Consider the following 20,467-nt stretch of genomic DNA (forward strand, 5'->3'; position numbering starts at 1 on the left):
CACTGATCAAGATGCAACCATGTCAAAGGCAATTGTTGTAACTCTCCCGACAACATTCCATAGATATTGCATATGGCATATCTTGAATAAGTTTACGGAGAAACCTGCCATTGGAGAATGTTTTTCGGAAATGTGCAAATGCATATGAGGTATGGACCGAAAGAAGAATTTGATACGAAAGGGGACGAAATCATCACAAACTATGGGCTGAAAGACCATCCGTGGCTGAGCTCAATTCATTTTTTGCGAGAGAATTAGGTTCTATCATATGTAAACATGTGTTTTTGGCTGAGATGTCAAGTAGTTAATGGGCCGAAAGTTGTCATTCATTTTTCAAACAATATATTAACAAGAAAAACACACTAATGAAATTCATAGTACATTTTGAAAGAGCTCTTGGTTCACAAAGGCACAAAGGAGCTAATGGTTGATCATGTTGATAATAATGAAAAACCTCCACTGCCATTTCGAACACCAATGCAACATCAAATGGCACCCATTTACACTCGAGCAATACTTGAAATGTTTGAGAGGGAAGACTTCAAAAGCCTTTTATGCTTGTTTGAACTTGTAGAGCAAGATGAGACCTAGTGCAGGTACAAAGTAAGTGAGCGGGTAAATCCGGGGGTTACACAGATGAAGGAGCTTGTGCATGATAAAGATGCCGATAAAGCTTATTGCAGCTACAAATGGTTTGAATTTTTGGGTATTCCGTATCGACACATCCTATCATTTTTAAGAATGAAGTAGGTTGAGCACTTGCCAGACAAGTACATATTGAAATAAGGGCTTCAAAGTGCAAAGTATGGTGTAGTTTATGATAAGAATGACAAAAAAGTTAAAGATTGCGTTGACGGTTTGCTTTTGGTTAAGAGATCGAAACTTTGCAAAGTTGCAAGTGATTTGATTGATTCGGCTTTGTTGTGTGATGAAGGTTTTGAGTTGCTGGAAAAATCATTTGATAACATTCGTTGGAAGCTTACTAGGTTGGTGTCATCAAAAGCTCATGTCGAAGAAGAACCCAATGGAGAGGTCATTTAACTTACACCTGTGGATTTAAGTTAGCATGTTCCAAAATCCGTAATAGTAAATTACACAAGCTTCCTGCGCAAGAAATTCACATATGTGGATGTAGAGAAAACTTGCTTACTAATTCAGTCTACTGTCCAGATTGTTCCATCAATGTTGTCATCAATCTGCACAATTTCAATATGTGGACGGAGATTCGTACATAAGGCGACGAATACGGATGCAATTTTTTTACCAAACTGTCAAATTAAAAACCTCTCACTCATCCTGAGAAGTTATGGCTCACTCATTCTGCATGATAGTTTTTAAATCATTGATCAAAAGCCTTTTCAGCATAGCAGTAATTTCAGCATAGTAGTAATAACCTTATGCTCTTGATCATAACTTAACAAATAAGATATGCAAATTGGTGAAAACTACATGCTAATATAACTTATGATATAAACAATTAGGTTTAAAATAACTTTTGTGTTTAAAACATGGATTAGATTAAAGAATAAAAACCTAGAGCTCTGATTGTAAGTCTTAACTAAGCTTTTAAACTATAATACTAACCTTGTTCAGCCATGGTAGCAGTAGAGTATCTTGATTTCTAGTAGAAAGTCTTCTTCCCTTTTGCAGCACTTTAGTTTCTCTTTCTCTTAGATAGGGTGAGATCTGATTTGAGAGTGTGTTTGCTGCAAGGGAAGGGACCTCTATTTTATAGATGCATCACTACGAAAGCCTTGCCTATCAAGAAGCATTCGAGTGTCCTTTTTGCATTAGAATAGGTTTGTTTCAATCCATGTTTAATTAGGAATCCTGATAACACTTGTGTTTGATTTTGATAACCTCTGTACAAGCATTATCTAATATGGATTGAGTTCTATTTCCTGATCAAACCAAAACTTGAGTCCTCTTAGGATTAGAAGATCACCTTTTCGTGGATTAAGACAATAAATTGTCTTACATTCTCCCACTTGATCGATTAATCCCAAAGTTTTGTGTTGATCACTTAAGGCCTTTGTGAAAAATAACTCAACCTGATTCCATCAAGCAATTGTCAATTTTAAAGAATGAAAAGGAACCATCAAGACTTCACTGAATATATAAAGATCCAGAGTCTTTATAATCACATTGATCATTCTTTAAAACCACATAAGCTTCCATCAAGATTAAACAGAAAAATAAACATGTTTCACTGTAAAGCTTTGTGAACATGTCTATTCAATGTCCCGTAATTTGACTACTAAGGTCTTATCATTTAAAATGATATCCTGTCATGAATGAAAATCATATGCAGATATCTTCAGCTAGCTTTCTGCTCAATTCATTCAAGTGTTTATAAGTACATATACACATAACAATTAAACGTGTAAGCTGTTTAACTACAAAACTTTATTTCTGAATCAGAAACTGAAAACAACACCCATCGAAACCATAACCAACTGTAAATTCAAGACTGTAACAGAAAACTACTCTAAACTTAACAAGGCTCCCACTAATTTAAGCATTCAAATCATTCCTTAATCCCATGCTCATAACATGCCTATGGAACACTGCATTTGGGATTCCTTTTGTGAGAGGGTCAGCTATCATTCTGTCTGTACTAATATGACTTATATTAGTATAGCCTTGAGCAATTTTCTCCTTTACTATTATGAACTTGACATCCAGTAGTCTTGAACCCTTTGTCCTTTTGTTTCCTTTTGCAAACAAAACGGCTGCGCTGTTATCATTCCATATTTGAATTGGTCTGTGTATCGATTCAACCACATCTAAGCTGATAATGAAATTTCTTAACCATATGGCTTGAGAGGTGGCCTCATAGCATGCTAGAAACTCTGCAAACATAGTTGAACCTGCTGTCAGAGGTTGTTTTACACTTCTCCACGACACTGCACCTCCTCCAAACATGAATACAAAACCTGATGTTGATTTTAAGGAGTCTTGACATCCTGCAAAATCAGCATCTGCATAACCTTGTAATTCCAGCGTGTCACTTCTTTTGAATGTCAGTTTATAATCTTTTGTCCTTTGCAGGTATCTTAACACTCTTTTCCCTGCAATCCAGTGAGCTTGTCCAGGATTGGACTGAAATCTTCCTAGCACACTGACTGCAAAGGCCAAGTCAGGTCTGGTACAAACCTGCGCATACATTATGCTTCCCACCAGTGAAGCATATGGTTTGTCAACCATTTCCAGCTTTTCTTGCTCAGTCTTAGGTGCTTGTTCAGTGCTTAGTTTATCCCCTTTTGCAATAGGAATATCACTTCCTGTGCAGTTCTGCATATTGAATCTCTTGAGCACCTTTTCTATGTAGGATTTTTGTGATAGTCCAAGTACCCCATTCTTTCGATCTCTGCTTATATCAATGCCTAAAACATATGATGCCTCAGCTAGATCAGTCATTTCAAAGTTCTTAGATAGGAAATTCTTGCAGTCATGTAACATGGTGAGATTTGTGCAGGCTAGTAAAATGTCATCCACATACAAAACTAGTATAATGAAATGTCTCCCACTCATCTTCATGTAAATGCATTCATCTAAAACATTTTCTACAAAACCAAAGTCTTTCACTACCTTGTTGAACTTTAGGTACCACTGTCTAGAGGCTTGCTTTAATCCATAGATTGACTTGTTTAGCTTGCAGACCAAGTCCTTTCCCCTTTCTTGAACAAAACCTTCAGGTTGTACCATGTATATGTCTTCTTCCAAATCTCCATTTAGGAAGGCTGTCTTGACATCCATCTGGTGCAAGTGGAGGTCAAAATGCGCTACAAGGGCCATGATAACCCTTAATGAATCCTTGGTTGAGACTGGTGAGAAAGTCTCATTAAAATCTATTCCTTCTTTCTGTGTGAATCCCTTTGCAACCAATCTTGCTTTATACCTATCTATCTGTCCTTTTGAGTCCAATTTCGTTTTATATACCCACTTACAACCAATTGGTTTGCAACCTTGAGGTAAAGTCACAAGCTTCCAGACTCCATTTTTCTCCATTGAATTCAGTTCTGACTTCATTGCTGCAAACCAATTTTCTTTCTTTTCGTTTGTCATGGCCTGTTTGAATGTTGCAGGATCTTCCATGATATTCACATCATGTTCTGCTCCCTGTAGGTATACAAAATAATCATCTCCTAAGGCAGGTTTTCTTTGCCTTTGTGATCTTCTTAGTTCCAAGTTTGGTTCTGGATCTCCTACTTCTTGTGCTTGAGCCATGTTTTGATTTTCTGCTGGTGGTGCTTGATTGTCATTTAATTCCATTGGTTCTGCAATTTCAGGTCCATTGACATTGGTCTCTTCAGTGTGTTCTAGCTGAGTGTTGATTAAATCCATTTGAGGTAATCTAACAATTTCTTCATTTGGATTCTGTGGCATGTCATGGTTCAACGTTATTTCTTCAAAACTGAAACTTTCTTCCTCATTTATTTCTTGGTCAGTTTCTATAAAGACTGCTCTTGAGGTTTCTATGAATCTGGTAGTGTGTTTGGGACAATAAAATCTGTATCCCTTTGTTCTTTCAGGATAGCCAACAAAATAGCCACTTATGGTTCTCGGATCCAACTTCTTTTCTGCTGGGTTGTAAGGTTTTGCCTCTGCTTTACAGCCCCATACTTTCAGATGTTTAATGCTAGGCTTCCTTCCATTCCACACTTCATAGGGAATTCTATTTATGCTTTTGGTTGGGATTCTATTTAGAATATAGTTGGCTGTTTTTAAGGCTTCTCCCCAAAGAAAAATTGGCAGATTTGTACAGCTCATCATACTCCTTATCATGTCTTTCAAGGTCCTGTTTCTTCTTTCTGAAATTCCATTTTGCTGAGGTGTACCTGGGTTGGTGTACTGGGCTATAATTCCTTCTTCTTGAAGAAATTTAGCAAAGGGTCCAGGATTCCTTCCAGTCTCATCAAACCTTCCATAGTACTCTCCTCCTCTATCCGATCTAACCACCTTTATTTTCAAGTTCAACTGGTTTTCTACTTCAGCCTTATAAATTTTGAACTTGTCCAATGCACTTGATTTCTCTTTAATAAGATAGATATATCCATATCTTGAAAAATCATCTGTAAAAGTTATAAAGTAGTTAAATCCCTCATGAGTTGGATTTGGAAAAGGTCCACATATATCCGTGTGAATGAGTTCCAGTAAACTTTTGCTTCCCAATGCCCCTTTCTTTCTTAAGTTGGTTAATTTCCCTTTGATACATGGAATGCAAACTTCATCTTCGTTTTCATGATTCAATGGTGGTAAGACAGATTCCTTGCACAATTGTGTTATCCTTTCTTTTGAAACATGTCCAAGTCTTTTATGCCATAATTTGAAGGAAATCTCATTGGTTTTAGTTTGCACAGTGTTTATTTCCATTTCAGTTCTTTTGCAGTTTAATCGAAACATTCCATCAATGAGACTTGCTTTTCCAACTAAATCTTTATTTCTGAAAATAGAACAACCAGTTCCATCAAAATTCAAACTGAACTTTGATCTTACAAGTCTAGTAACTGAAATCAAACTCTTCTTCATAGAAGGAACATAAACTACTTCATCTAATTCCAAAACAAAACCAAATTCTAACTTGATTCTAACTATCCCTATATAATTAACTTGGACTTCTTCTCCATTTCCCACGAACACCTTCACTTCATCCTTGCTTGGCAGCCTCTTGCTTGTAAACTCCTGCAAGGAATTAGCCACATGAATAGAAGCACCACTATCCAACCACCATGAATCACATGAGAAATTAACCAAATTAGATTCGAAACAGACCAAAATCAGATTGTTATTACCTTTTCCCTTCTTCTTTTCCAGCCACTTTTTGTATTTCCTGCAATCTCTCTTCATATGTCCTGCTTTCTTGCAAAAGAAACAACCCAATCCAGTTGTAGGTTTCAAAGCCTTATCTGTACTGTTCTCCTTTTCTTTCCCAGCAGCAGGCTTATATTTGTTTTCCTTGTTCTGTTTAGTCTGAACCATGTTGACCATTTTGGCTCCCTTTTCTCTTATGATATTGTGCTCTTGTTGGACAGAAATAGTAATAAGATCATTCAAGGTCCAGGTCTCTTTCTGAGCAATGTAGGTTTCCTTGAGAGATTTAAACTCTTTAGGCAATGAATTCAGTGCAAAATGGACCATCATGTCCTCATCAATTTTCATATCCAGCTCCTGTAATTTCGTTCCTAGGTCAATCAAGTTCATGATATGAGCTCTCACACAACCCTGTCCATCATACTTCATATCAATTAATTGATTCAACAGGGAACTCTTGACAGCTTTTTCAGATTCCTTGAACCTTTGTGCAATTGACTCATAGTATTGCTGTGCATTCTTAGATTTAGGAATGCTTCCTTTCACTGATGAAGACATAGCCCTTTGCATGATTAACATAGCCATCTTGTTTGCCTTTTCCCATTTGGCAAACTTAGTCTTAGTTTCTGCAGAAGCATCTGCAGCTGGTTCCTGCGGAGGTTTCTCTCTGAGCACAAAATCGTAATCCAGAAAACCTAGAGATATTTCCAGATCTTGTTTCCATTTGCTATAATTTGATCCAGTCAAGGTTTCGATGGAGTTGTGATTCACTGTAGAATTTGCAATGCAAATTAAATAAAACTGTCCCTAAACTTTTCTTAAACATGTCATCTCATACCTGTGGGTTTAAGTTTAACATGTTCCAAAATCCTAGACAGTTAATTGTACAAGCTTCCTGCGTAAGTAACTCACATCTGTGGATGTAAAGATACTCACAAGCCAGTGCAATCAACTGTCCAGATTGTTCCATAAGTGCTGTGATCAATCTGTACAACTTTCCATCTGTGGATGGAGAATCATATAGAAGGCTACGAACACTTATGCAATTTTCTGACCAAACTGTCAAATTCAAGAACTCCTACACGGCCTGAGCAGCTGTGGCTTACTCATTCTGCATAGCAGTTTTCAAATTTTTGGTCAAAACTTTATGAGCAGAGATAACCTTATGCTCTTTAACAGTTAATATTTGCAAACAAAAGAAAAACTGCATACTTTATAGCTTACGATCAGTTAGTCAGATTAAAGAACAAAAGCCTAGAGCTCTGATACCACATGTAAGTCTTAACTAAGCTTTTAAACTATAATACTAACCTTGTTCAGCCATGGTAGCAGTAGAGTATCTTGATTTCTAGTAGAAAGTCTTCTTCCCTTTTGCAGCACTTTAGTTTCTCTTTCTCTTAGATAGGGTGAGATCTGATTTGAGAGTGTGTTTGCTGCAAGGGAAGGGACCTCTATTTTATAGATGCATCACTACGAAAGCCTTGCCTATCAAGAAGCATTCGAGTGTCCTTTTTGCATTAGAATAGGTTTGTTTCAATCCATGTTTAATTAGGAATCCTGATAACACTTGTGTTTGATTTTGATAACCTCTGTACAAGCATTATCTAATATGGATTGAGTTCTATTTCCTGATCAAACCAAAACTTGAGTCCTCTTAGGATTAGAAGATCACCTTTTCGTGGATTAAGACAATAAATTGTCTTACACTGATACCACATGTAAATCTTACTAGGCTTTTATTCTAAAATACTAACCTTGGTCAACCATGACAACTATAGAGGATCTTCTTCTCCTAAGCAACTCTTTAATTCTCTTTTCTCTAGATAGGGTGAGAGTCTGTATTTTAGCATGTTTAGCTGCAAGGGAAGGGACCCCTATATATACATGCATCACTCGAATGCCTTGCCTATTAAGGGCTCGTTTGGGAGTGCTTCTGGAATGGCTAAAATCGCTTTCTGACAACCAAAAGTGCTTTCGACGGCGTTTGGCAAAAAAGTTTAGAAGTGCTTCTGGGCCATAGAAGCGCTTTCTGGAGAAGCACTTGTCATGTGCTTCTTCAGGAAGCACTCCCAAGTGCTTTTTTAAGAAGCACTCCGATTTTTTATGAAATTTCAACAACTTTATAATAAAAACACTTTTGTTAGAAGCCCCTATGAGCATAAGTGCTTCCTAGAGAAGCAGTCCCAAACGAGCCCTAAGAAGCCTTCAAGTATTCTATTTGCATTAGACTAGGTTTGTTTCAATCCATATTGTATTAGGAATTCTATTAACACTTGTGTTTTACTTTAATAAGCTCTATATAAGTGGTTATCCGAACAGCTTGAGTTCTATTCCATAATCAATTAAAACATTCAACTCCTCTTAGGATTAGAACATCATATTTCCAAGACTAAGACAATAAACAACAATTTACCACAAATGATCTCCCACCATCGTCCTACTTTTTCTCCTTGTATACTTAGCATGTTTACTAATCCGTAATTGGATTAGGAGGAATTGAATTAAGGATGAACTAAATTGAAGAGGAGTTGGATTGAGGAGAATTAGATTCCGAATTCCTATTGAAGTTGTTTACTAAACCATATGGATTGAGGAGAGTTAGATTTCAGATTCCCGTTGAAGTTTGTTTACTAAACCATATGGGGTTGGGGTAGGAGTGGTACTAATTACTAAAATGTCATCGTTATTGGGTTAAAGTATATGGCAAATTTGGAATTTTAAAAATTGTGTGAGGATATAATTGGTAAAAAAGATTAATTCCTAATGGGTAGTTCTCCAGGAATTAGAAGACCACCTCCCACTCAAGAATTGAATTCCTCCAAAATCAGGAATTCAATTCCTAATTTTGTGTGGGCCTCACTTACTTTTTAATTCCTTGATGTGAAGTAAATGTAGGAATCCTCCATATATGGAATTCAATTCCTGATGAGAATTCAAATTCCTAATTAGTAAACAAACCATTACAGTAACTTTCAATTGTAAGCAGTATTAGGGAATCACACAAGTCTAACATCAATAGCAAGTGTGGGTAGCTTTGGTGTTAAACAAAGGCAAGAGGGAAATGTTGGATTTTATTTATTTATACATTTTATACTTAGTAGCGATATATTAACAGGACGCATGTAGTCGCTGATATGCAAGCCTTTGCTCTCGATGATCAGCAGCCAACTTGGGAGACCTTGTAGCCTTCTTTTCTCGATTGCGTCGACGGACTGCTCGAACGGAAGAAAGTGCCAACTTCTCCTCCAACTCCGAATTGTTCAAATTGGGAAAATACCACCAAAATTCAGTCACTACCGTCTTCAAGTCCTTGGCCAGTAGAGCAAACGCTTCTACTTTTGTATGACATTTCACATTGTCGGTGCAGATAGGAAGGTCCGAAAAGGAGATGTATGTCGAAATTCGGCTAAGAAGTTCTTCCCCATAAAAATCGCCTTTCTCAAGACACCTTGTGATTGATGATGTTGATGATGAAGAGGAACCATTTAATTTTCCAGAACCATCAACCTGAGTACCTGCAAAGGTCCATATAATTCCTTGTGTGATGAAGAGCATCAAGTCAAGTGGTTCTCCTGCTCGAATCACGTAGCTATTCTCCGTGTAGATCACTGGCTTCAGATAGTTGCATATCACTTTCAACACCCTTTCATCAGTACTTTGAAGCATTGGTACCTATACATATGTCATATTTATGCAATGAGAAATATTTAATCACGTGGTATAAATCATTCATATGTTAAATAATGATCGTAGACAATACTAATATTTCTCACCTTTAAGGTAATAGTATCGATAAATATTCACTGATATATCTATTACATGGATGAGATATACTTTGCAAAATAAAATTATATAGCCAGCTAGAGAGGTGAGTATTGGAACATATTACGTACTTTCTTTAACGTATCCATGCAGAGGTAACGCTTTATAGATTTCCTGTTTTTCTGTGAGAGAATAGAGAACATATTCTCTACATCAGCATCTTTGTCTTGTTCCAGTCTTTGTTTGACATTATTCATAATCACCGTCTTCATATCCTCAGGAAGACCATTTCTAGACATCCACAATTGGATCTCTAGGTCTTTCATCGCCATCTTCTGGCATATATTCTCTGATTTTGTAGTTGCCAACTGTATATATGTCTGTTCCACCACAAACAATAAGCTTATATTAGTTAGTTCATCATCAAATTCTACAAAGTCAAGGTATATTACAATTTGAGACTTGGGCTTTAAAATTTAATTTATTAAAGAAAAATAAATAAAAAAACAATTAATAATAGATCTAGGAAGGAAGATTGTTTCCCAACCTGTACATTTCCGATGAGATACAAGAAGAGTAGCAAGCCAATAACAGAAATTAGAATTGCAAAGCAGTTTTCCCACACGTAACTACTTGTTTCTAAATTCGTCCCAAAGTTACTGCAACGAAAACAATTAATTAAACAATCAAACAAATGTGTGAGACACTATTCAATGGCTATATATATGAGGGTAAACTAGTAAAAACAAAATAACCTATTTCACGCCCTCTCGCTATTCACTTATTATTTTATACAATCTCTCCTTATCTCACAAGTAAAACTTCTCCATTCTCGTTCATTACCTCATTTCTATCTCTCTCCTCGTATAACTTACCAAAATAGAAGAGAGAATGAAGCAAAATATTTCTCCTATCTCAAGCTCCAAGTATTCATCTTAATCAAAATGCATGCGGAATGAAAAGCCCTACTCTCATAGCCTGTATAGAAAGGCTAGAATGTCTTTTATAAAAAAGAAAAATCCTGTAATGAGCATAGTTGGTGTTTCTTTATGTTGAACAAAACTGAATAAAATCACTGCGGAATTAATAACTGAAAATTTGTTCATTGTGATTGATTTGTATAATGCCAACCTGAGATTTCGCAGGCCCCACCAATAAGAGTGAAAGAACTTTTGCATAAAAGGTGTTGACCCCGACTTAAGGGCATCAACAAATATTCCAAAATCAAATACTGAGGGATCTGGTGGATCTAATGGGCAAAATTTATTTAGGAATTTGACTTTACTTGAAGTGGTAATGTCGTCTCCCAGACTATCATCATCGCAATGAAAGTGATAATTAGCTACACAAAAAATTTCAGTACTTCTTTTACAAGCATGATGCCAACATGATGTCTCTCGTTGGATTGAAAAGAAGTACCAGAAACCTCCAAGTACCTAATCAAACAAGCAAATTAGTGAATGACATGAGAAAACTGAATGGAGAAAAATATGAAATAAATGAGTTATGATGAGGGATACGAAACTTACATGACTAGCGAGGATGTATAGAAAAAAATTGAATGCACCTCTAACCCATCTTTTGATCTTGGTAAGTTCCTCATACGTTAAGTATATTCGATAAACCCTTGGCAAATATTGGAAGAGAAGAAGGAAGGTCATAATCCTCCTTTTGCGAAAATACTCAGAGCTTTTCCTTCTGAAAAAGACAACTCCTATTGCTAACTGCATGACAGAAATAATTACAATGGACTGGACTAAGATCATTTCTTCTTGTGTTAAACAACAATCAATCAATTAATTTACATATATATATATATATATATATATATATATATATATATATATATATAATTATATATATCAAATAATTTAGTCTTTCTCTTACTTGTGGGATTGGAAGAGCAGCAAGAAAGTCAATTAGGATGGAAAACCAGGGCATTGCCTTAACCAACTCTCTTCTTCTGCATAACCAATCTGACTTTCCTCTTCTTGATACCTGCTCCGACGCCACGATTTTCGCTGTGACACGAATCTGATGTACCATATGGATTACGAAAGTGAGGTCCATGAGCGATCGCAGAAGAAGAGCTGCAGTCCTCAACTTCTTGTCCTTACCAAGGCACTTGTATTTCTCATTGATGTTTGGGATGTAAAAGAACAAAGGATCCAATGAGACTGCAATGACACATGCAATTACAAATATCTTGTTCCATAATGGAAGGAAAGGCCCCTGTGGGTCAAAAATTTCCTTTGCTGTTGGCCATTTTTTACTTGCTGAATTTCCTTTACCTTTTGCGGGAGGCCTCTTCCCAGTGCTGATATAAATGCGTATAATGCAGCCATTAGAATGTAAAATAAAGACAAACTAAACATGGATTACTTTAGGGGACAAACTCCTCGCATGATATAATTTGGGCCTTGGGAAGTTGGGCTAATGTTACATTTCTCAGAACAATGGTATGGAGCAATTATAATTATTAAAAATTTCTCGCATACTATCCATATTATATGCATGTGAAGTCGAGAGATAAGTGGAAGATAAATATGTGTGAGGATTTTATTTTATTTTTCCCCAGCAGTTGTTGATTACTATTTTATCTCATATATTATCTTTTTGTATGAAACTCTATCAAAAGTGATTAACAAAGAGGCTTCTCTTAAAGGCCCTTTTTTTAAAAGGGTATAATACAAATACCAACTAGTTGAGTCTAATCGGAACTTCGTTAAGTGATTAACAAAAGCATTCTCTTAAATAGTAGTGTATATATATAAAGTTCTTCTCTCATTGGGGCGTCTGCATGTTAATGTAAACAGAAAGTAAAGTAAGGAATGGTAGTAGAAAATACATGGCGTCTACACGGTAATAACGTCTAGACGTTCTCATAAGAAAATCTGTAGTTTTATATATATACCAATTAAATTTTGATATTGTGGTACTTCTCTTTCCACATTAATTACAAAAAGTTCAAAATTTGAATATAATAGTATAAAAATTTGTAATGATTCTTAATTACTGGTTTACCTTTTTTTAACTTAACTTTTTTGTTTAATGTAAAGGATAATAGGAGTGTTACAGGAAACTATTCTCGATCCCTTGTTTCTGAGTTCGAATCACCCTTTTCATAAAGTAGAGTAATTTAATATCGATCAATAAAATTTTTAATAATTGCATTAAAATAAGATGGATCAAGAAAAAAAAATCTCATAACATAAAATTAAAAAATAAAGCAAAATGAAATAAAAAACAAATCCAAAGAAACTAAACCTTTGGATAAAACTGTCAGGAGTCACAAAGCTCTCGTCAGGATTCACAAAGCTCTCATCTGGTTTCATAACTACAAGAGTCGAAGAAATATTTGGAGCACCACGATGTCGTTTTGTTGGTCCTGAAAATATATAGAAAACTGAAGACGATAAGTAAAAAGGGTTTCATAACCAAACGTCTGTCAAAACAAAACTAATAGAAAATGGATGAAGGGTGAACTGCAAGTAAATTAGTCTACAAAAATAAATTAAAATTTCACAAGAATAAACTATGTCCCTCTCCTTAGCAAGGCAAAATAAAACGTTGTACCCAATTTCGGTATATTTATACATAATATTTTAAGATTTTGCTACAGAAAGTGATGCAAGTAAAGTTACAGAAACCATGCAAAGGCTGAGCACAAGAGGGATATAAAACAGTTGCAGAGACAGAAGTTTAAGCTTCAAGTGATAGTACTGAGCTGAACCTACCTTGCTATTATGAACGACCTCCTTCAAGAGTCCAATAGAAGGGAAGAGCCTGAAGAGCCTGTATTTGTCAGGAATCTTGCTGCAGCTGGCACATTGCATAAAATAAATACTTGGGTTCACTTTACTTTTTAGAAAAGCCTTTCTTTTTCTTTTTGTAGGAAGAAAAATATTTAGCTCTAAAGAGCATTATATTTTTTGAGACGAATTATTGTTGATATCGTGCGAAGAATATGTATATATTTTTTTGGTGTTGTTAAGCTTGTGATTTGTGTATAAAAAGGGAAAGAAAAAAAAAACCAAGTAAATGCTTTTTTAGAAATTGCTTTTTGGTATGCTTCACAACAGAGCCAAAAACCTTTTAGAAAAGTTGATGGAATACAGAGAAGGATAATGCGTCCTGCTTTTTTGGTAGACTAATTGTTAGTATTATTCATTGACTGTCCAAGACCTTGTGTACAAAGTTTGATTTATAAATTGATTTAGTATTTTTATGTGACACCTTAATATTTTCTAATTTGTTTTTGGAACGCTACAAGTACTTTCTTCTCAATAATTTTAATGTGGTCCCTAAGATAAGGGAAAGCAAAAAGAGAAAAATGGAAAGAGAATATAATGAAAGGAAAATTATACACTGCGCCTAGTCCATGGCTGCGCCACCTATTATGATAATTGGATGAGTAGTAGGGGCATGTGAGGTAATCCGCACTGTTGATTGTTGGTCGACCACATCTCCTCTCCACTCATGTAAGAGAGACTCCTTATTCCTTATTGTTAAGATTTCAGAGGGACGGATCCTTGGCCCACTACTAGCAACATCGATATTGTCCCCAACTTAAGCAGGTGTGAGGTTGTATACAAAAGGCCTCGATGTTATTAGGAGTGGACTCATTCATTATATTATATGGATAAGTTTTCGATGTGGGATTGTGTGTATTCTTCAACACTTACATCTCTCTCTCAACAGAGCCACTATGCCTCCTCTTTTCTCAGTCTATGTCTGATTTTGATTCCTTCCTCATCGGCGGCATCATATCCTCTCCTCGATTCCTCTCTCATATCATGAAGCCGCTATAATATAATATAATATATATATATATATATATATATATATATATATATATATGTAGTGTAGCGGCTTCATGAGCTTTGTCTCGTACAGAGCTTTGTTTAGGCTTGTTATCAATTGTTGGATGAACTTTTCATGTCTCATTATGAAGTAATTTTTATTTTTGGGTTTTGATTTTAGTTCCAATCTGGTGCTGAATTTTCGATTATTGGGAGGGTGTTCCTCTTGTAAATGATCTGTGTTTTGTTGTAAAAGTTTCATAGTTATTCAATTTGAGCTCTGCCTTTATGTTTCTTTTATTGTAGTTGGTCATTTCATATTAATACTCTTTCAATAGTAATAGCTACATTTGTATGATTTAGTGTTTTGAGCTATAGCTTTTGTATTGGAATTCTTTGGTATTGATCACTTTTTGGTCCTTAAGATGCAGCAATGTATGACTCTTCTCTGGGTTTTTCGTTAGAATAAATATAAATTATTGGGAAAACACTTTGTGTGGTTTGTATGTTGGGAATGCTTTAGAAATCATGTGACTTTGACTTGGGTTGAACTTACAAAGAACTCAAATAACCAATTGGGCTGAAGTGGAAGTAGGGTAAGTTTCTAGTCTCAACTTTGTAGCCATGGTTGTGATTTAGATAAGGAATATGGTCATTATATCTTGAATTGGGGAATGTTTTGATGTTTAAAGCTTATAAGTGATGTTATATATAATTGTTTCCTATAAATAAATAAAAAGCTGATAAGTGATGAATTTTTTTTTTGGGTTGGTTGATAAAATCTGAGGTTATATTTCGTTGTAGATAGATGTAGTCTTATGCAATATTTTTCTTTATGGTAATGCAATGTTCACCCTAGAATTTTGCGTATGCTGCTGTTCAATAAAGAATATCATCATATTATAAAATGTAAAATACTGTAGTAAATCATTATAAAAAAATGATTATGGTGTGTTTAATCTTTTTTTATTAATTACTACATATTTTCTACACTCGTAGTGTTTGTCAGCTCGCTATATAATCAACTTAAATCAGTTAAACCCATCATGCAATGCATTTCTTTCCAATTTTTTGTGATAAAGTAATAGATAATTGACTAAATAAACATTATACAAAGTTTCAAGAAAATTTTTCAAGTTTTTCTTATAATTTCCGTGGTTTTTATTTAATTTTTATCGATATCGATAATATCCCGATATTTTCATCAAAATTTCCGTCTTTTTGAACTACCAATATTTCCTAAACCATTGATATTTTAGACATTGGTTGTCACTTCGACTTTCTATGCACACATGGGCATGCATTAATTGAAGCATGCCACGTGGCAGTATCTATTTGCAGTAACTTTCAATACCATGTGTGCATAGTTCTAGCGTTAAAAAAAGGCAAGAGGCAAATTGTATTGTTGGATATTGTTAAGATTTAATTTATTTCATATATGTATATTGCGCATCAATAAATTAACATGAAGCATATAGTTGCTAATTTGCGAGCATTTGTTCTCGATCAGCATCAGACTTAGGAGGCATTGTAGCCTCCTTCTTTGATCGATTTTGCCTCCTTCTTTGATCGATTTCGTTGACGGACTGCTCGCAGGGAAGAAAGTGCCGATTTCTCCTTTAACTCGGAATTCTTCAAATCGGGGAAATACCACCAGAATTCAGACACTACCCTCCTCAAGTCCTTGGCCAACAGAGTAAAGGCTTCTACTTTTGTATGACATTTCACATTTTCGGTGCAGATAGGAAGGTCCGAAAAAGAGATATATGTCGAAATTCGGCTTAGAAGTTCTTCCCCATAAAAATCGCCTTTCTCAAGACACTTTGTGATTGATGTTGATGATGACGATGAAGAAGAGCCATTCAATTTTCCAGAACCATCACCAGCACTAGTACCTGCAAAGGTCCATATAATTCCTTGTGTGATGAAGAGCATCAAGTCAAGTGGTTCTCCTGCTCGGATCACATAGCTATTCTCCGTGTAGATCACTGGCTTCAGATGGTCGCAAATCATTTTCAATACCCTTTCATCTATGCTTTGAAGCATTGGTACCTATACATACAAACACATATATACATATCGATAGCTCAGATTAATTCAATAGAAGAAATATTTACGTTTTGGTTAGGAGAAATAATTGTATGGTACTAAAGTACAGTCACATAGTATAGTTAGTCCACATGTTAAAATATGAGTGGACAACACAATTAATATTTCCCACTTTTAAGCTATGGTATTAATAAATGTCCACTTATATTTTGGTACTGAAGTACGGTCACGTGGTATAGCTAATCCACGTGTTAAAATATGAGTGGACAACACATACGGTCACGTGGTATAGCTAATCCACGTGTTAAAATATGAGTGGACAACACAATTAATATTTCCCACTTTTAAGCTATAGTATTAATAAATATCCACTTATATTATAATGCGTGGATGATATTTACCACACTATATTTACTTTAGAAACATTGAAAATAAAAATTATAGGTAGCTAGAGAGGTGAGCAATGGAACATCACGTACTTTCTTTAGTGTATTCATACAGAGGTGGCGCTTTATAGATTTCCTGTTATTCCGAGAGAGAATAGAGAAAAGATTCTCTACATCAGCATCTTTATCTTGTTCCAATCTTTGTTTGACATTTTTCATAATCACGGTCTTCATATCATCGGGGAGACCATTTCTAGACATCCACAATTGGATCTCTAGGTCTTTCATCATCATCTTCTGGCATATCTCCTCCGATTTTGTAGTTGCCAACTGTATATACGTCTGTCTCACCACAAACAAGCTTATACAATGTTGTTGGTACTTATATGCTCTAAAGCTTAATTTGTTTCGAAGAAAAATATACATAAATAATGACAATAATAATAATAGAGAGGTAGATTGTTTCCCAACCTGGACATTTCCGATCAGATACAAGAAGAGTAGCAAGCCAATAACAGAAATTAGAATTGCAAAGCAATTTTCCCACACGTAATTACTTGTCTCTAAATTCGTTCCAAAGTTACTGCAATGGAAAAAAATATAAAGGGATTAACTTTAGTGAACTCCCCAAACTGGGATTATTACAAACTCATATCCAACTTTGAAAGATCCGTTTGACCAGTACTCGAATTTAACGAAACCTTTCAAAAGACACCTTCTGTTAATAAGATTGATAAAAATTCTGTTAACTGCTGAAGAGTACATAGAGCTACATGTAGATTACGTAATGAAAAGCCTATATCATAGTGTGTATGAAGAGGTTAGTATTTATTGAAGACTTTTTTTTAGTACAAAAAATCAAGTAATGAGCCTAGTTTGTGTTTCTTAATGTTGAAGAAAACAGAATAAAATCATTGCAAAATGATATGCATAATACGAACCTGAGATTTCGCAAGCCCCACCAATAAGAGTGAAAGAATTTTTGCAGAAAAGGTATTGTCTCTGACTTAAGGGCATGATCAAATATTCCAAAATCAAATCTTGTGGAATTTGGTGGATCCAATGGGCAAGCTTCACTTAGGAATTTGACTTTACTTGAAGTCATATTGTCATTTCTCAAACTAAAGTCATCGCAATGAAAATGATACGTAGCTACACAATAATTTTCAATACTTCTTTGACAAGCTTGATGCCAACATGACGTCTCTCGTTGTATGGAAAAGAAGTACCAAAAACCTCCGAGAACCTAATTAAACAAGCAAATTAGTGAATGATAAAATAAAATTATATAGAGAAAAATAATGCAACTCCATGAAATGCAGAAACGATGAAATAAAGAAGTTATGACGAGGAAGACGAAACTTACATGACTAGCAAGGATGTATAGGAAAAAATTGAATGCACCTCTAACCCATCTTTTGATTCTTGTAAGTTCCTCATATGATAGGTATATTCGATAAACTCTTGGCAAATATTGGAAGAGAATAAGGGAGGTCATAATACCCACTTTGCGAAAATACTCAGAGCCTCTCCTTTTGAAAAAGACAACTCCTATTGCCACCTGCATGGCAAAAATAATTACAGTGGGTTAGACTTAGATCATCACTCCAAAGGTTAGATGATTAGATCCTTTCCTCTTCTTGTGTGAGCAAAAATATCAATTACTGGAATTACATCTCAAATATAAATGAATTTTATCTTACTTGTGGGATTGGAAGAGCAGCAAGAAAGTCAACTAGGATGGAAAACCAGGGAATTGCCCTAACCAACTCTTGTCTTCTGCACAACCAATCTGCCTTTCCTTTTCTTGCAACCTGCTCGGAGGCCACAATTTTCGCCGTGACATGAATTTGATGAGCCATATGGATTACGAACGTGAGGTCCATGAGCGATCGGAGAAGAAGGGCTGTAGTTCTCAACTTTTTGTCCTTTCCAAGGCACTTGTATTGCTCATTGATGTTTGGAATGTAAAAGAACAAAGGATCCAATGAGACTGCAATCACACAAGCAATTACGAATATTTTGTTCCATAATGGAAGGAAGGCCCCTTGTGGGTCAAAAATTTCCTTTGCTGTTGGCCATTTTTTCCTTGCTGTTTTTCCTTCACCTCTTGCAGGAGGCTTCTTGCCGGAACTGATACAAATACATACAGAATGCAGGCATTGTAATGTAAAAGAAAAACAAGTTTTTTTTTTTTTTTTTTTGGGCTACAAAAAGAAAAACAAGTTGGTACCAATTAAGTAACACGGACAATTTTAAACGATAAAGTCTTCACTCCTCACATGATATAAGCCTACCTCAATATGGGTCAGCCATCTCGGAAATTTGGGCCTTGGGCTAATTTTAAATTCCTCATAAATATGGGATGCACACAATTATAATTATAGACCCTTTACAAATTATATGGGCAGAAGTTCGAAAGTCTCAGTCAAATATTTATGGAAACTCTAAAAATGCAAATTAAAAATAAAATAAAATAAGTTAGGCCACTTGGTCAAGGGAGTGAGCATGTCCCTTTTCACCAAAGTTCGAATCTCCCTCCCCTTAAATTAGATTAATTTAGAGTAGGTTTTTTTTAAGAATCAATTGAGAGTAGTTTAGAGCATCGCTTGTATAAAAAAAAATTGAAAATAGCAAAATTGGGTTTGGCCAGTTGACGAGGGCAGGGAGCTCGTCCCCTTGCAAGTTCGAATCCCCCTCCACATAAATTGAATTAATTTAGAGTAAATTATTACTTGTATAAAAAAAAAAAACAAACAAACAAACACTCCACGTATACTATGAATATTATAAGCATGTGAGGTAGAACTTGAGAGGATTTTATTTTGTTTTTGTAAAGGCAAATAAGGGTGTGTAATATTAATTTTTCTAAAATGGTTGGCAAATGAATTCTCAAAAATAATAATATAAGATAGGAGACGTAGGTTATGCTAGTTGATCATGGCATTTTCCCGCCCCCTTGCACCCGAGTTCAAAGTGCCCTCTCGTAGATTAGAGTAGTTTAATAGCGGTTAGTAAAAATAATAATAATAATAATTGTATTAAAATAAGATTGATCAAGAAAAATAATCTATCCTAACATAAAATAAAAAACAAATCCAAAGAAACTAAACCTTAGGACAAAACTTTCAGGGTTCACAAAACTCTCGTCAAGATTCACAAAACTCTCTTCGACATTCACAAAGGTCTCGTGTGGATTCATTACTAGAGCAGAGTCAAAGAAACTTTATGAGTACCACGACGTCGTTTCGTTGGTCCTGAAAATATATAGAAATCTTAAGATGATAAGTAAAAGGCTTAACAAGTGTTCAACCAAACGTCTAGCAAAACAAAACTAATAATTGAAAATGGATGAAGGGTGAGCTGAAGAGGGATATAAAAGACTACAGACGCAGAAGTTTGATGAAAATATTTATTTGAGGAATTCAAGCTTCAAGTGACAATACTAAACTGAAAATTAACCTACCTTGCTATTAATGGCCTGGATGCAACAGCAAGAGTCCAGGAGTAGGGAGGAAGCTAAAGTTGGTAGGGATATTGCAGCAATTCCATTTAGTATTTTATAGACTTACTTTATGCTGCAGCTGGGAGTCTGGGACATTGCATAAAGTAAAAACTTGGGTTCACTTTACTTTTCAGAAAAGTTTATGATTT

The 20,467-nt window shown here is 35.3% G+C and overlaps 3 protein-coding genes across 3 annotated transcripts; all 3 read right to left on the reverse strand.

Annotated features, from left to right (window-relative positions):
- Positions 1-5,650: 5,650 nt before the first annotated feature.
- LOC148293929 (uncharacterized) lies at positions 5,651-6,243 on the reverse strand. Its single transcript, XM_088254379.1, has 2 exons — positions 5,796-6,243; positions 5,651-5,685 (listed from the first exon to the last, which is right to left on the reverse strand). The coding sequence occupies exons 1-2, from the start codon at positions 6,241-6,243 to the stop codon at positions 5,651-5,653; spliced, it is 483 nt and encodes a 160-aa protein (XP_088110505.1).
- Positions 6,244-8,721: 2,478 nt separating this feature from the next.
- Positions 8,722-13,470, reverse strand: LOC110760265 (cyclic nucleotide-gated ion channel 1-like). The gene is made up of 8 exons (XM_088254976.1): positions 13,314-13,470; positions 12,844-12,964; positions 11,464-11,893; positions 11,106-11,300; positions 10,708-11,012; positions 10,124-10,235; positions 9,708-9,956; positions 8,722-9,486 (listed from the first exon to the last, which is right to left on the reverse strand). Exons 2-8 carry the CDS (start codon positions 12,909-12,911, stop codon positions 8,923-8,925), a joined length of 1,923 nt encoding a protein of 640 aa, XP_088111102.1. The 5' UTR covers positions 12,912-12,964; positions 13,314-13,470; the 3' UTR covers positions 8,722-8,922.
- Positions 13,471-15,896: 2,426 nt separating this feature from the next.
- LOC110760264 (cyclic nucleotide-gated ion channel 1-like) lies at positions 15,897-20,394 on the reverse strand. The gene is made up of 8 exons (XM_021962503.2): positions 20,280-20,394; positions 19,927-20,070; positions 18,517-18,946; positions 18,180-18,374; positions 17,755-18,059; positions 17,285-17,396; positions 16,907-17,155; positions 15,897-16,430 (listed from the first exon to the last, which is right to left on the reverse strand). Exons 2-8 carry the CDS (start codon positions 20,013-20,015, stop codon positions 15,897-15,899), a joined length of 1,914 nt encoding a protein of 637 aa, XP_021818195.2. The 5' UTR covers positions 20,016-20,070; positions 20,280-20,394.
- Between the last annotated feature and the right edge of the window lie 73 nt (positions 20,395-20,467).

The sequence above is a fragment of the Prunus avium genome, chromosome 6 (genome assembly GCF_965620075.1).
Source record: "Prunus avium chromosome 6, drPruAviu1.hap1.1, whole genome shotgun sequence".
Lineage (NCBI taxonomy): Eukaryota > Viridiplantae > Streptophyta > Magnoliopsida > Rosales > Rosaceae > Prunus > Prunus avium.

Bases quoted from the DNA above. Each gene is read 5' to 3' on its own strand.
- LOC110760264 (XM_021962503.2), bottom strand. From the start codon at position 20,015: ATGAATCCACACGAGACCTTTGTGAATGTCGAAGAGAGTTTTGTGAAT. The intron at 18,947-19,926 runs GTTTAGTTTCTT...TATTTGTATCAG, and splicing joins CCTGAAAGTTTTGTCCTAAG to TTCCGGCAAGAAGCCTCCTG. The intron at 16,431-16,906 runs GTACGTGATGTT...TTGTATGTATAG, and splicing joins GTATGAATACACTAAAGAAA to GTACCAATGCTTCAAAGCAT.
- LOC110760265 (XM_088254976.1), bottom strand. From the start codon at position 12,911: ATGAAACCAGATGAGAGCTTTGTGAATCCTGACGAGAGCTTTGTGACT. The intron at 11,301-11,463 runs GTAAGAGAAAGA...TCTGTCATGCAG, and splicing joins CTGCTCTTCCAATCCCACAA to TTAGCAATAGGAGTTGTCTT. The intron at 10,236-10,707 runs GTTGGCATTATA...TTTTCGTTGCAG, and splicing joins TGGGGCCTGCGAAATCTCAG to TAACTTTGGGACGAATTTAG.
- LOC148293929 (XM_088254379.1), bottom strand. From the start codon at position 6,243: ATGAAGTATGATGGACAGGGTTGTGTGAGAGCTCATATCATGAACTTG. The intron at 5,686-5,795 runs GTAATAACAATC...AATTCCTTGCAG, and splicing joins GGAAAAGAAGAAGGGAAAAG to GAGTTTACAAGCAAGAGGCT.